The sequence below is a fragment of the Podarcis bocagei genome (genome assembly GCF_964188305.1).
Source record: "Podarcis bocagei genome assembly, chromosome: 17".
NCBI classification, from domain to species: domain Eukaryota; kingdom Metazoa; phylum Chordata; class Lepidosauria; order Squamata; family Lacertidae; genus Podarcis; species Podarcis bocagei.
The window spans coordinates 5,526,292-5,541,211 of NC_138143.1; the positions used below are offsets into that span (position 1 = coordinate 5,526,292).

The 14,920-nt window shown below is 49.3% G+C and overlaps 1 protein-coding gene and 1 long non-coding RNA gene across 3 annotated transcripts in view; both read left to right on the plus strand.

Annotated features, from left to right (window-relative positions):
* LOC308576463 overlaps positions 1-375 on the plus strand; it is a 1,477-nt gene extending 1,102 nt beyond the window's left edge. The window contains exon 2 of the long non-coding RNA XR_014003248.1: positions 55-375. This is a non-coding gene — a long non-coding RNA (uncharacterized lncRNA). The remainder of the gene's footprint in view (positions 1-54) is intronic.
* The window catches only part of PHF8 (PHD finger protein 8), a 26,902-nt gene extending 12,093 nt beyond the window's left edge, over positions 1-14,809 (plus strand). Inside the window, exons 12-21 of one of the 2 annotated variants that reach the window (XM_081175683.1) lie at positions 529-750; positions 958-1,055; positions 2,540-2,712; positions 3,577-3,662; positions 4,993-5,126; positions 8,196-8,467; positions 9,366-9,461; positions 10,755-10,864; positions 11,850-12,222; positions 13,127-14,809. In XM_081175683.1, coding sequence (XP_081031809.1) covers positions 529-750; positions 958-1,055; positions 2,540-2,712; positions 3,577-3,662; positions 4,993-5,126; positions 8,196-8,467; positions 9,366-9,461; positions 10,755-10,864; positions 11,850-12,222; positions 13,127-13,215 — 1,653 coding nt within the window. In that variant the 3' untranslated portion in view covers positions 13,216-14,809. The remainder of the gene's footprint in view (positions 1-528; positions 751-957; positions 1,056-2,539; positions 2,713-3,576; positions 3,663-4,992; positions 5,127-8,195; positions 8,468-9,365; positions 9,462-10,754; positions 10,865-11,849; positions 12,223-13,126) is intronic. The other variant, XM_081175684.1, reaches the window with a different exon arrangement.
* The last annotated feature ends 111 nt before the right edge of the window (positions 14,810-14,920 follow it).

Genomic DNA, 14,920 nt, shown 5'->3' on the forward strand with positions numbered 1-14,920 from the left:
TCTGCTCATGAGTTGATATACCCCTTAGAAGCTGGAGTGTTCCCTTGCAAGCAGACCCCACACTGCGTCTGGGGCATGTGACTGAGTGTAACTTAGTGGCCAAGAGTGAGAGCTCAGAAAGGACCCGGTTCAACGTTCACTTCACCCATGTGAGGGAAGAGGGGCTCATTCCACTGGCTCTTTGGCCAGTAATTCCACTGGAATTCCACTTGCTGGATCATGTTCGCGGTGTGCTCAGAGCAGCCATGGCAGAGACTGTGGCCTGACTGTTTATACCACACCGTAGAGAAAAAACATATATTCTGGCAGCCCAAACACATGCACAGAGGACTTGCAAGCTTGGTCTTTCTGTCCTGGGGGGATACCAGACAGGTTTTTCCGACTGGCAAATGCCTCCCTCTTGGTTTGTGAAGCGCAACAGAAGGCAGGCCCAGCCCAGCAGCATTTCATAGCATCAGGTCTACGTTAAGGGCTGGGGGGGAGCGGGAGCGATGTCTCCTTTGGGTTCTGATGCTCACGCTCTTCCAGGATATATTCCAGCAGAACATTGGGAAGACAGGCAGCCCATTTGGATTGCAGAGGGGTACCCAGCCTGGTGCAGCCACCAAAAGGGGAGACCAGAGCCCCAAGGAGCTGAGCCAGCAGAAGGCCAGCCGGAAGTACGTTGCCTCGGTCAAAGCCTTGGAGCAGGAGCTACTGGACAAATACAAGCAGCAGGCCCTGAAAGCAGAGAGTCCTGGCCAGGAGGAGGTGAGCTGCCATTGTGACTATGCTGCGCGTACTCTGAGGGGGCTGTGCACTGGGGTTCTCCAGAAGTTTTGAGTACAGATTGATTGGGGGAGGGGGGGAGAAAGACTTGGGGTACCTGTCTCCTGAAGCTTTGAGCTCGCTTTCTGATTAGCGTATAGCGTCACCCCCTTCTGGCCGCCTGTAGTCCACCCACCTTTTCCTTTTCAGTTTGACCTGCCAAGTTCCAGCCTGGAAGACACAGATGGGGAACCCGACCTGACGGAGGAGGAGCTGCCCATGATGGTCGCCAACGGCCGGGGCGCCAGGTTCGCTTTTCTGTGCCTGCGTTATGATGTGCAAGAGGGGCCGGGTGGGATGGGAAAGCGAGACAGAATGGAGAGCTGAGCTGGTGAAGTTCCAGCAATACTGGCCTGCCACCTGCACCGCTGCCTAGGGGTACCTCAGAGATTGTCAATTAGAAGCTTGAGAGGGCCAAATCCATAGCCCTGGATCTCAAGAACTGTGCCTACACCATGGGTAGGCAAACTAAGGCCCGGGGGCCGGATCTGGCCCAGTCGCCTTCTCAGTCCGGCCCGCGGACGGTCTGGGAATCAGCATGTTTTTACATGAGTAGAATGTGCCCTTTGATTTAAAATGTATCTCTGGGTTATTTGTGGGGCATAGGAATTCATTCATTCCCCCCCCCCCCAAAAAAAAAATATATATAGTCCAGCCCTCCACAAGGTCTGAGGGACAGAGGACCGGCCCCCTGCTGAAAAAGTTTGTTGATCCGTGGCCTACATCCACTGCTTCCCAGGCTGAGGCACTTAATACATCCACTTAATACACCTCAAGCCCCTACTGCCAAGACACAGGGTATGAGGAGATGGAAAACACTGCAGGAAAGCAGCTCCACCCAAGTTTTTAGAATTAGGCGGGGGGTGGGGGCTTGAACCTGGTGGTCTCCCTAAGTTGTGGAATTGCAGCTTCCACAATCCCTGCCGCTGCTGTTCTGGCTGACGCTGCTGGGAGATGGAGGCCAGCAACATCTTGAGGGCCACAATTTAGCCATCCTTGCTGTAGTTGCTGTTCCCACTGTAGGAGAGAGAGTAACAGCTATCTTTACCTTTGCCTTGGCTAACATGGAAGTGAGCCAATGGGCAGAGACAATGCTGCCTTCTCTTTTTTGCCCTTGCCCACTTCAAAATAATATGTGCCCCCCCCTTTAAATAGCTGACCAGTGGCAGAGCAGGGGAGTTCCCTGGGACCAGGTCCCACCTCACTACAGTACCAACCATAGGGACGAATCTAGCCCATTATTTCCTCCAAGTTGCCTAGAGTAGTGGACCCGCTTTTTCTCCTTCCCCATTTTTACCCTGTGAGGTGGAGGCTGTGAGTGGCTCATGGTTGCCCAGAGAGCTCAATGGCCAGAGAGCTCTTCCAGCTTTTGGTGGCAGGAACGATGTGATTCTTTCCCAAATCAGCATTTCCCATCCCCCAAGGAGTGGTGCCACTGGGGTGGGAAATAAGACTGGGGTTGTATCCAACTAAATTTGACTCAGGGTAGACCATTGATAATGATGGACACAGCTAACATTGGATGCAACCCAGTGTTCTTTCCCCTCCTACATGGCTCCTCCATTAGGGCCGAGCCAACAATCAAGTGTAAAGGCAGATTTTCGTGATGTACAGATATTTGTACAGAGAAAATGGTATGGGGCACCCAAAACAGTACCGAGCTGTGTACAGCAGCTGTTGGATCAGGGCCACGAGAGGCACGTCCCTGACCAGTCGTAATGTTTTCTCCAAGCAGGAAAATCAAGGCCTCTGAACGCAGCCGGAGCCATAAAGGGGCACTGGCACAAGTTCCCCGCAGCCCATCTGATGCTGAAGCTCCCGATATGGACTCTGAGGAGGACCTGCAGATCGATGAGACGCCGCGCAGGGAGAGGAGGAGCCTGGTGCTGCACAAGAGGCTGCCCAGTATGTCTCATCTCCCCCCCCCCCCCATTTCTGTCTCTCTGCCTGTCACGTCTCTCTCGGGTTGGGAAAACACGCATTTAATTCTATTGGTGCTATAGCCTGCCCTTCACCAAATGGCCCCGGGTGGGTTAGAAAAACATCACAGTTAAAATAAAAAATCTGCAAAAGCAACAATGATCAGCTTAGCAAAGCAGCAGCGCAAGCGAGCATTGCAGGAGGAGGGAAAACAAGAGGTCCATCTTGACCGCTCATCAAAAAGCATACGGGGATAACTTCTGAGATTTAACAGGCACTTTTGTACACAGTTACAAGCATTTATTGGCAGGCATGAGTCTAAGGTCTAGGAGCTTGCTTTTAAGGAACAAAATTCACATTAAAGTTTAAAGAATTGGGAGCATTTCACATTCTTGATTCTTTTTGTGCTTCTGTGGAATTGCAGTATATGTGCATAACTCTATAGAGTTCGCCTTTCTCCGCTTCCTGCTTTCAAGGAACTTTTCCTGTCACTCATCTTCAGTGGCTTGTTGAACAAGTTCTGCCCTCCTGTTTGTCATATTCATCTTCCAAAGAGGCTATACCTCACCCCCCCTTCCCGCTCAACTCCTGCTTCAGGCATTATTAGCAGCAATATTGTGGAATTTCCAAAGTCTCTGCCTGGCTAAATGACAAACTGGCAGCCCGCTCCTGTACCTTCTTGGTCCTTGCCCTCTCCCAGATCACAGGTGTTGCACTGCAATCACCTGATGGGTCTATGCCATAGTAGCCCCTTCCCTTGCAGATGCTGGTATGCTTCTGTCACAGCTCCCAATCCCTACTCCTTTGTGTCCAACTGTTAATTGAACATTTGCTGTCTTTTGCTTCAAGAATTTCCCCGGAAGTTGCCACGAGCCAAGCCCTGCTCCGACCCAAACAGAGTGCGAGAGCCAGGGGAAGTAGAGTTCGACATTGAGGTAAGTTGGGCTCAGGACTTCAGGAATGTTGTGCTGCCGGGAGCTTGATAGCAGAAATGAGGCTTCATTTAAGTTACAATCTCCCTGGAAATTTGAGTCTGACATCTGGAGGGTCATGGCCTCCTCATGGCCTTACTTCAGTGAAGTAAGCAGTAAGTTTGTTTGTTTATTTTAAGGCATTCTTATGCCTCTTAATCATTAGCAGTTCAGGTAAGGATGGCCATTTCAGGGGTTTTTCTGGAGTTGAAGGGGGCAGGCCACAGCAAGATTCACACATTTGCTCTTGTTTTCATTTTATTATAATCATTATTATAATTAGTTTTGTTTGTTTGTTTATGCCACCCATCCAACTGGGTTAGCCCAGCCACTCTGGGCAACTTTCAACAAATTAAAACACAGGAAGACATCAAACATTAAAAATGTGCTTTTATTGTTTTTTGAAATGTGCCCTTGTTATTGTTCCAAGCTGCCTAAAGTAAAAAGAATGACTAGATCAGCGGGGAAGTGTGCAAAGTGTGTGTTTTTAATAACCTTTCTTTTTGTACCTCCTAAGTGGAGAGAAGAAGCTTAGTCTGAAACGTGGCCACTTCCCTTTTCTGAAGACTGATGCTCTGGACCAGTTATCAGTCACCCTGACTTTCTGAATCATTTTCCTCCTCCAACAGTGACGAGCAGCAGAAGAACCATGAGTTCTCCTGAGGCTCCTTCTCTGTCCCTAAACACTGGGCTTCAACCTCCAGGGGAACAAGCCACTGCTCCCTTTACAGTGGTGCCTCGCAAGACGAAATTAATTCGTTCCGCAAGTTTTGTCGTCTTGCGATTTTTTTCGTCTTGCGAAGCACGGTGTCGGGAAAGTTTTGGAAAAGCTTCAAAAATCACCAAAGCCTTTAAAAACCTCAAAAAAGGCTACCACACCGCGTTCTATGAGTTGCTCCTCGAAGTCAAGTCGCAACTGTATTAACGGTGTTAAGAAAAAGGAAACAAACTTGCAAGACGTTTCCGTCTTGCGAAGCAAGCCCATAGCAAAAATCGTCTTGCGAAGCAGCTCAAAAAACAAAAAACCCTTTCGTCTAGCGAGTTTTTTGTCTTGCGAGGCATTGTTCTTGCGAGGTACCACTGTACTAGGTTTTGTGGGATGCAGACCAGTTCCTGTGTGCTTGTGTGACTATTTCCTCCACTCTTGCAGCCTGGCTGCTCAGGTTCCTCTTAAGGAGGGTGGGAAAGAGAGCTCTGCCTCTGCTGCTATTGGACACAGTGCACAGAGAAGCAGGATATAAACTTAATAGGCGAATTGCCAACTGAGGCTCTCTGAAACTTGTTCCATTCTCAGGAGGACTACACCACAGAAGAAGAGGAGGACGCCTCTGGCGATGACCAGCTGGAGGGCGGCAGCAGCGCCGCTGGGATCCTGGACCTGCTCAAGGCCAGCCGGCAGGTGGGCGGTGCAGACTATGACGAGCTCAGGTGAGAAGCAGCCGCTGATGGGCCTCAGGTACTGCTGCTGCTCTTGGAGCCTCTGGACAGACCTGCCCATGGGAACTCTCAGGGCACTCTTCCCTTCTCTGCAACAGATGGTTTGTCCAGAAGTGTTGGAGGGGGCTCTCTTCTTATAAGGGCAAAAGAAAGAGGTGCTTTCTCCCTTCCTTTTAGGTGGGGACCCTCCAGGCCGCTCTCTGCCTGGCCACACCTCCCTCCCCAGCCATACCGTCCACATACTGGCACGAGGACCCTGGCTGGTTGCCTAGAAGGAACTGAAAAGGGAGCCCCACATTTGAGAGTGCATTTCTTCTCCGCAGTCTACCCTCTTCAAAACTGAGATGTTGTCTTGCGTACATGTGTCACCCAAGCAGCTCCTTGGGGTGTCCTGTCCCCTCCGCTTTGCCAAAATGGCTGTGCTGGCAAAGGCTGATGGGAGTTCTTGTTGGAGGCACCTGGAGGGTGCCAGGCTGAGAAAGAGCTGCTCTCAAATGTGGGAGGCAGGAAGTCAGTCACCAAGGAGAGGCAGAGGCAGAGGAGGAAAAGCTAGAGGGGCACCACTCCCAAACCTCCAGTTTCATGTTGTAACTGCCATGTGTGGGGCCAGGCGTATAGGATTGGGAACCTGCCCACCCATCACTTTCACACCTAGGTCCTCCCTGCTCAGTACAGTGGTACCTTGGGTTATAGGCGCTTCAGGTTACAGACTCCGCTAACCCAGAAATAGTACCTCGGGTTAAGAACTTTGCTTCAGGATGAGAACAGAAATCGTGCAGCAGCAGCGCAGCGGCAGCAGGAGGCCCCATTAGCTAAAGTGGTGCTTCAGGTTAAGAACAGTTTCAGGTTAAGAACGGACCTCCAGAACGAATTAAGTTCTTAACCCGAGGTACCACTGTATTGGTTTCCCTGTGTCTGATCACAATGCCAGTATGGCCATGCTCTCCCTCTACTGGAGAGCATAGAACAGGCTTCTTCATGCAGCACAAAGGCAGTCATGGGCACCAACTTGGGTGGCTTTAAAAGAGGATTAAACAAATTCATGGAGGAGGAGGAGGAGGAGGAGGAGAAACAGAAGAGGGTCATCGATGGCTCCTAGCCAGAATGACTGGTCTCTTATCTCTGCCCAATGCTTCTGCATACCAGTTGCTGGAAACCAAAGGGGCCGGGGGAGGGGCTCTTCTGCTCATGTTCTGCTCGCTGGTTTCCCACGGGCATCTGCTTGGCCACTGTGGGAACAGGAAGCCAGAGTAGATGGCTCCTTGGCCTGCACCCAGCAGCCCCTTTTATGTCCTTCTCCCACTCTCTCTTGTCATGGATTTCTACTCAGTATTGATAGTTAGCAGAATAAAATTCCCTCAAAAATAGACCAGAGGCAATTGCGTTTCATCCAGCAGAGCTTTGCTGCTACTGAAGGCAAATGAGCATCTTGGTCACAAATCCAATACGTTCAGGGTTGGCACTGTTCATAAGGAATCCAGTTGCAGCAGACTTAACTTAAACTTACAGTAACTTATAATAAGTCTGAACCTTAACACTAAGCGTACTGTGTCCAGAAAGGAAAAGAGAAAGAGAGAGAGAGAGCCAGGCTCTTCTGGCCTTATTATTATAGTCAGCATGACCTTGTCAGAAAGAGATAATTAGAACCAGTTTAAGCCAGCTGTACTCAGCTTCTCTGAAGGAATAACACAAACATCATGAACCTTCTGCTTGTGTCTTTCACACAGAGAAGCTTCCAGAACCCTCTTGGATTAATTAGAATAGGAAAGATCTCTACACATCAGATCAGTATTTTCTGTACTAAGAAATGCAAACAAACACCTCTAGCACTGGGGTCCCCTTTCATCTAGCTCCCTCTTTCTCCAGTAAGAGCTGTGTATGTATTCTGTGGGTCCGAAGAAACTCAGAGTGTAGCATTGGTCAGTGGTCCAGAAGAAAATTTCCTCTTTTTATTTCATTTCATTTTATTCATGTAATACATTTTTATTCCGTCCCTCCTTCCAAAGGAGCCCGGGGCAGCAAACATCAACATTTTTTAATTATTTAACAAAATACTTAGACTGCTTTAGTATAGTCAGTTTACAAGAAATACTAAGATTATCCATAAAAAAGTTTAAAACCATTAAGAGCATTCAAAAATAATTAAGATTAACTGTAAAAGAGCTTAAAACATGTCAAGACCTACACATCTGGATGGGCTTTCCTAAACAGAAATGTTTTTAGCAGGTGCTGAAAAGGATACAGAGAAGGCACCTGCCTGGTGTCCATAGGCAGGGAGTTCCAAAGTGTAGGTGCTGCCACACTAAAAGGTTGAATTTTTTTTGAAACAGTGCAATTTAAAATAAAAATAAATCATCTTTAAAATAATTTAATACGGTTTTCTTTTTTAAAAAATGAAATTTCAGTCCTCTCCCTTCATGGAGGCAAAGGGGTGCTTGAGGGAGTGTGGGTGATGCCTCCTGCCTCCCATCTCACAAATCGGGGGTGGCGGGAGCTGAATATGATTTCCAGCTGTCCAGAGGCCCTGCAGAAATTCATAGCTGCTGCTCCCCCCCCAAAGCTAGAAAAACCCAGAATAAATTTGGCAAATACAGTCATACCTCGGGTTACAACTGCTTCAGGTTGTGTTTTTTCGGGTTGCGGACCACCGAAACCTGGAATGGGTTACTTCTGGGTTTCGGCGGTTGCGCATGTGCAGAAGTGCTAAATTGCGCTTTGCGCATGCGCAGAAGGGCTGAATCGCAACCCGCGCATGCGCAGACGCAGGTTGCGAACGTGCATCCCGCACGGATCACGTTCGCAACCTAAGCGTCCACTGTACATACAAAGTGCACAATACATTTCTCAAAATAAAAGGAATGATGCCTGTTTGCTGGATTTCTACAGCTTGTCTTGGGGCACACCTTTACTTCTTTTGTCTAAATAAACATGGATTATGCTTGAGCCCCTGCTTGTGGATGCTCAGCTTTGCTGCCAAGTCGGGGGTGGGTCGGCAGTGCGATGTGGGTGGTTGTGGCTGATGCCGTGTGCCTCTTTTGTGTGTCCCCCCCCCCCCCGCAGTGATGCACCTGCCTCCCCCAGCACTCAGGAAGCCATCCAGGGCATGCTGTGCATGGCTAATCTCCAGTCGTCCTCGTCCTCGCCAGGGGCCTCCAGCTTGCAAGCCTGGCTGACAGCGGGGCACGAACGCGGCTCTGCGGGAGCCTCCGGCACTCAGCGCTCAGGAAAGAGGCCCATCAAGCGCCCGGCCCATCACAGCACCGACAGCGAGGAAGAGGCCAGCATGGACGAGCAGGAGAGCCTGGGCGCCTGCTTCAAGGATGCTGAGTACAGTAAGGATGCCCTGACTGAGAAGAGGGGCTTTGCTCTGCAGTAACAGGGCAGGCAGAGAGTGGCAGGGAAAGGGGGAGAGAGAATGAGGTCCAGACAAGGGCTGGGACCCTCCAGGGATTTCAGGACTACAGCTCCCATCACCCTGAGCACTGGCCCTCCTGGCTGGGGCTGGTGGGAGTTGGAGTCCAGCCACATCTGGAGGGCCACCGGGTTTCACCAGCCCTGCTTTAAAGGAAGCAGCCAATCTGCAGACCCATAACCAGGCTGGATCCTTATACTCTAAAGGAGGCTTATATTGTTCCAAAAGGTTCCCAGGTGACTGCTGAAGTGTCACGCGGCTTTGGTCTGTTCACTGTAATTTGGCCTTTGTCTGGGTAAGCAGCACTTTCCCCCAGAGCAGGGGCCAAAGGGCGATAACACTGCCTGCTGCTGTCTCCCTGTTTGTGCCACTACTACCCCAAGGCTGGCAGCTATCATTGGGGCCGGGCTCAGCTGCCCGAGCTCAGTGGCTGCATGCCCTGTGCCCCTCCTCCCTATGGGGCGGGGGGGGGGCAGAGAGAGTGAGAGAGAGCAAGAGTAGACTGGCCTTGCAGCACCAAAATTCCCCACTGTGACACCTTTCTCTGGTTTGGCCCTTGCCCACCCTTGCGCAGCTGGAGAGCAGGATTGGAGGGGTCCTTCCTGGTCTCTGTTTCTGTGAATTTCAGACAATTTCTGTAGAAGATTTAGCTGGTAGCTAAATCTCACAGTTTAACGCCACTCAGCAATTCCAGCATTTTGTTTTTTAAATATTGTTTGGTCTGAGTGTGAAGATGTGGGGTAAACGCTGCTTACCAGTTTTTTGTAACTGAAGTGCCTGTATAGAACTCGGTCCTGCCTGATTCCCTCTTTCCGTAGTTTACCCTTCCTTGGAATCGGACGAAGATGACCCAGCCTTGAAGTCTCTACCAAAGAAGAAGAAATGCACAGACGATGCACCTTGGAGCCCCAAGGGTAAGAACCCATCTCCTGTCACTGGGACGGGTGCATGAATGTGATGCTGCACAGAGGCAGGAAGAGCACCAAATGCAATCTCCTGAGTTTATTTGCTTCATAATGCTGTTGTAAACAAGCTTCTTGGTGGAGCCAGAGATATGTTTGAAAGTGGGTGGCTGAAATGCCTGTGGAGATGAGAGGATTTGATGAATAAGTTTTTTGCATTTGGGGACGGGCCTTCTGTCTCCCACATTGGGCCTTGGCCTTCCCCATGAACATCACTAGCCCAAAAAATTGTGCAGGTTTGTTGCAGGTGTGCCGTTTGCTTGCTATGTATGCTTTGCAAGTTGCAGAATCCAGCTTTTCTTTGTGCAAAGGATGGGAACCCTCGAGGTCTAGATTTTGTGTTCTCTGCACTTCAACAAAAATCTGCGCTGTGTAATGCAGCCCGTTCTGCAATTCTGCAGCATCATGGAGTGCAAAAGAGACTGGCCTCTCAGGATTATTTAACTTACCTGAAGCAATTTGGTTTGGGGAGACTGTTTTGGTGAAAACAGAAAACAAAAAACTCCCTTTGCTGTATGGAAGGGAAGAAGGGCGTTTTCTTTTAGAAAGAAAGGTTTTGGGTTTTTTAAAGAAACAGCCTCTTAAGCAGTGTTGAGAGGACTGTACTTCATGGCTCTGAAATGCACCCTCCACTCACAGTGTGTGCTGTTCCCTTCTCTTTCCTTTGCTCATATGTGCATATGCCTGCCATTCCTGGGTGTGGCTCCTCCTGGATTGAAAGCTGTATCTCCTAGAAGGCCTAGGCAGGGACGTCCAACTCCCAATAGACTGTGATCTACTCACAGTATAAAAAAACTCACAGTGATCTACCCATTGTTGTTAAATGGACCAAAGTTGTTGAGCTTTTTTGGGGGAGGCCAAAGTTGAGTTGTTCAGCTTTTTTTGGGAAGGAGGAAGGAGATCACTGTGGGGCCAGAGATCTACCAGGAACACCCCGTGATCTACTAGTAGGGGTAAATCACGGGGTGTTCCTGGTAGATCTCTGGCCCTGCAGTGATTTCCTAGGGGGCGTTCTTGCTTTGGGGGCAACACCGCAAGTTGTGCTGATCGCTGTTTGTGTCTGTTTAGCATTTTCCATTCCTGTGGGTCCCTCTCCATGCTCCCACTTGGAGCGGGAACAGTGATTTTCTTTCCTCCTTTGAAATCTCTCTTAGTAGGCACAGGATGAGGGTGTTGTTCTTCCTTTAAGCCCAAGGTCCAGAATACCATCAGGAACACAAACAACATTTCTTTTCCTCCTTGCAGCCCGGGTCACCCCAACACTGCCCAAGCAAGACCGCCCCGTGCGTGAGGGCACCAGAGTGGCATCTGTCGAGACAGGCTTGGCGGCTGCGGCAGCTAAACTGGCTCAGCAGGTAAGTGGCAAGACTTGCTTTGGAGGTGGGAAGAAGGGACAGCGATGCTGGGATGTCTTTGAAGACGTCGGAGAGGCTTTTGCTTCACGAACTCAGAGGCCTCAGGATGTTTCAGGCAGGGTAGGGCTGGAGTTTGGTAGAATATTTCTGACCTTCATCGTTAGGGGATCAGTGTGCTTATTCATTAATTGCCTTTTCGTCAGTGGTTCTTAAAGCAACATTGCGACTAATAAATCTGCATGACCTACACCTATTCAACTACTTTGTGTTTGGATTAGATTTCACAGAGATTTCAGTATTCTTCGTGGGGTTTGTGGCCAAAGAAATAACTTTTGTGTAACCCTTTAAAATAATTCATTTTTTGAATTATCCCCAGCCACTGCTAACAGATAACTTTAGTGACCCAAAGCAGGGATGGGCTATGAATTCTCTGCCCTGGAGCTCCCATCCCAGGGAGAAGCCAACATATGTCCCATCAGCCCCAGCCAGCTTAGCCAGTGGTCAGGGATGATGGGCATTGTAGTCCAGCAACATCAGGATGGCATCATCCGGTGGCAACCTCCTGCGCCCTGCAAAAGGCTGGCCATGATCCAGAGATTTACAGAAGATTGGAAGAAGTATATGAATTATCTGAAGAGCAATTGTAATCAACAAATTATGCTAGTAGGACTACAAGAAGTTTTGTAAGGAGAAATATATGAAGTGTTACAAAGTAGAAAAAGATGAGATATTGGTTATGAGTTTGAAATGTAATAGGGAAAATAAGAAATGCATACTAAGAAATTAGACTGGAAAATTTTCAGACAGGACTGATGGAAGTCAAAAAAATTGAATAAGATGTAAAAGTATGTTTAATTATTGTTGAAAATGGTATGTTAAAAAACTAATAAAAATTTATATATATATAAAAGAAAGGCTGGCCATGATCACAACTAGAGCTCTAAATAAGGAATTCCTTTGTTGCTTTCTCTCTCTCTGTCTTAAGGAACACCAGAAGTTGCAGCGACGGAAACTCGTGAAAAAGAAGCTGCCCTCCCCCAAGCCACCCAGCCCGGAACCAGAGCCAGAGCCGGAACCAGAACCAGACCCAGAACCATTGGAAGCTGAAGTGGAACCAGACCTGCCTCTGCCACAGCAGGATCCGGACCCTGGAGCGGCGGCTCTGGCACCCACTCCTCCCACCCCAGAACCCAAGCAGGAGCAGTTTGCTGGCAGCCTGGTGGACCACGAGTACACCGCCCGGCCCAACGTCTTTGGCATGGCCCAGGTGAACCGCAGCTCCACGCCCATGGCACCTGGCGTCTTCTTGTCCCAGCGGCGCCCCTCGGCTGGCTCCTCAGGTCCTCAGGCAGCGCAAGGTAAGCGGGAGTGTGTGGACTTTGGGAGGCTGGTGCTGTTGGCGCAGATTAGAGGAGGATCTGGGGGTGTTCTAGGAATCCAAAGTCATTTAGTCCAGAGCAGTCCTTGCCTGAACACCATCCCACTGGATTGCTTTCTGTGTCGATCAGCAAGTGGGAAAGATTTTTCCTTCTCTGGCATCAAGGTGTCTTGGGCTGGTTCTTGGGCCATGCCACCCTGGGACTTCAATAATAATAATAATAATAATAATAATAATAATAATAATAATAATAATAATAATTTTTATTTATACCCCGCCCTCCCCAGCCAAGACCGGGCTCAGGGCAGCTAACACCTGATATAAAAACAAATTGGTTGAAATACAACTTAAAAACAAGATTAAAATACAACATTAAAACATCAAAATACAGCCTCATTTCAATGGAAACTCAAATCAAAAACTTTTTGGGGATGAAAACATCAAGACTTCACCAAGGCTAACTTTCCAGACTGGTCCTACATGGGCCAGAAAAAAGCCAGGGAAGTCCCCAAATAGGAGTTCCATCACAGGAGGAGAAAGGAAAAAGCAAAGAGGGGGAGGGAAATAAATTGATTCCAAGCCGAAGGCCAGGCAGAACAACTCTGTCTTACAGGCCCTGCGGAAAGAAATCAGATCCCGCAGGGCCCTGGTCTCATGAGGCAGAGCGTTCCACCAGGCCAGAGCCAGTGTTGAAAAGGCCCTGGCTCTGGTTGAGGCTAATCTAACTTCCTTAGGGCCCGGGACACCTAGGGTGTTGCTATTTATGGACCTTAAGGTCCTCCGTGGGGCATACCGGGAGAGTAGGCAGAAGTTGTGTATCTTGTTTGGATAAGTTGACCTCTGGCTGTCCTCATCCCTGACTCAACCATTTCCCCCCCTCTCAGGGAAACGCCCCAAGAAGGGCTTAGCGACAGCCAAGCAGCGGCTGGGACGCATCCTGAAGATCCACCGTAACGGCAAGCTGCTGCTCTGAGTGCCACCCTCGCACTGGCTCCAAGACCTCACGCCCCTTGGGCACCAGCGGATGAGTGAGGCACGGATGAGGCCCAGAGACACTGCCTTCGTGTCCTCAGGAGAGCTGCCGGGACAATGGGGTGTGGATGAGCCCCCCGTGCTACCTCTCCCTCATGTGGATCAGGGCCAAGACTGAGCTGCTCCTGCCACTGGAAGCATTGGGCTAGATTGGCAGCCGCTCTGATCTTGAGCTGAACCACGCTTCCTTCCCCTGAAGAGGCAGACACCGCCAGAGGCGCAGAGGGGCTTCATCACGCCCAGGGACTCTCCATCCCTACCTCGACCCGCTGCACTTCCTTTTCTGTCTATTTTGGGGCTTATACCTCTGTAGAATTCTCCCCCTCCCACTGCCATATTGCACACAAGGATATTGGTTAGACATTTCTTCCCAGCGACCTTTTGCATTTTCGTTGCTGTACACAGATCCTGGCACACAGTGCTTTTAATTTTCTTTTTTTTAACAGTCTTCCTTCCTTCCCCCCGCTCCAAAAAAAGAGGGAAGCAACTGCTTATTGCAGTTAAAGCAGATAACCCTTCTCCTTTCCCAGTCTTCTAGAAGTCTGACCCCCTTTCAGACACATCGGGGGGGGGGCATTTTGTGCTTCAGAGCATCACCCGCCAGTTCGGCAAACTCCCAAGAAAGCAGGACAGGGACAGCTCCCTGGGGAAATGCAAAGGTATTTTTTCCTGCGCTGCTTCTCAAGAACTTTGGTTTGAGGAGAAGGCAGGCTGGATATAATTGGATTTCCCAAAAACCCAGCCAGCTGCAGCGAGAGAGTCGCCATCATGGCTTATGCACACAAAACCTGCCATTGGTGAAGTCACCTTCATTGTGTGAGTGGGAGTCAGGTGTTGTTGTTTTTCATGTCCTTCCAGATCATAAGCTCCCTGCACATTCAAGATTAGCATTTTGGGGGAAGGCTAAACTAGTGTCTTCCCCTGACTTGCCCAGTTATCCATGTGAAGGGAGTTCTGTTGTTTTACTCTTGTTGCTGCTTTGTTTTTAATCTAGCACACAAACCCTTCCCCCACTTGTCAGAAGTGATACAGGCCAGCGCCAGCTACACCCAATGGGGTTCCTCTGGTGGGGGCAGCTCAGAGTATCTCCCCTGTAATGGATCTGGTAGGTTTTCCTTTATGACACGGGGGTCTCCAGTAAGGCTTCACAGTTCTTCCTACTGCAAATCTCTTCTATTGTTGATTTCCCCTTCCACACCCCACTTTTCTGGGTCTGTTTTTACATTCTTAGCATGAAGCAGTCTCCCTTCCACTCCCCCCACTTCCGACCCCTACAGCGGCAGGGAGGGCACCATGCCCCCTAAGCAAGGACTTTAAAAAGACATTTGTACCCAGCTGCACGGCTCAGTTTATATGGCTGTGTACCATATTTTTATGCCAGACTCCAGCAGGCTTTGTGTAAATGTTTGAATTCTATTTTTTAGGCATCTCTCTAGAAATGTGTGTTTTAAAAAAAAAATCAAACGAGGCTGAAACTTTTTTTTATATATATTCAAGGTTAGAATAAAACCTTTGATGGTTTAGCATGGCTCGTATATGGGGCACATTTTTCTGATTTTTTTTCCAGGAACGAAAGCCTTCATGTGGGTTGCTGGGAGCTCCCCTCTCTCCAACAAAGTCTTTGCTCTGAAGAAGTTGGGCTTTCA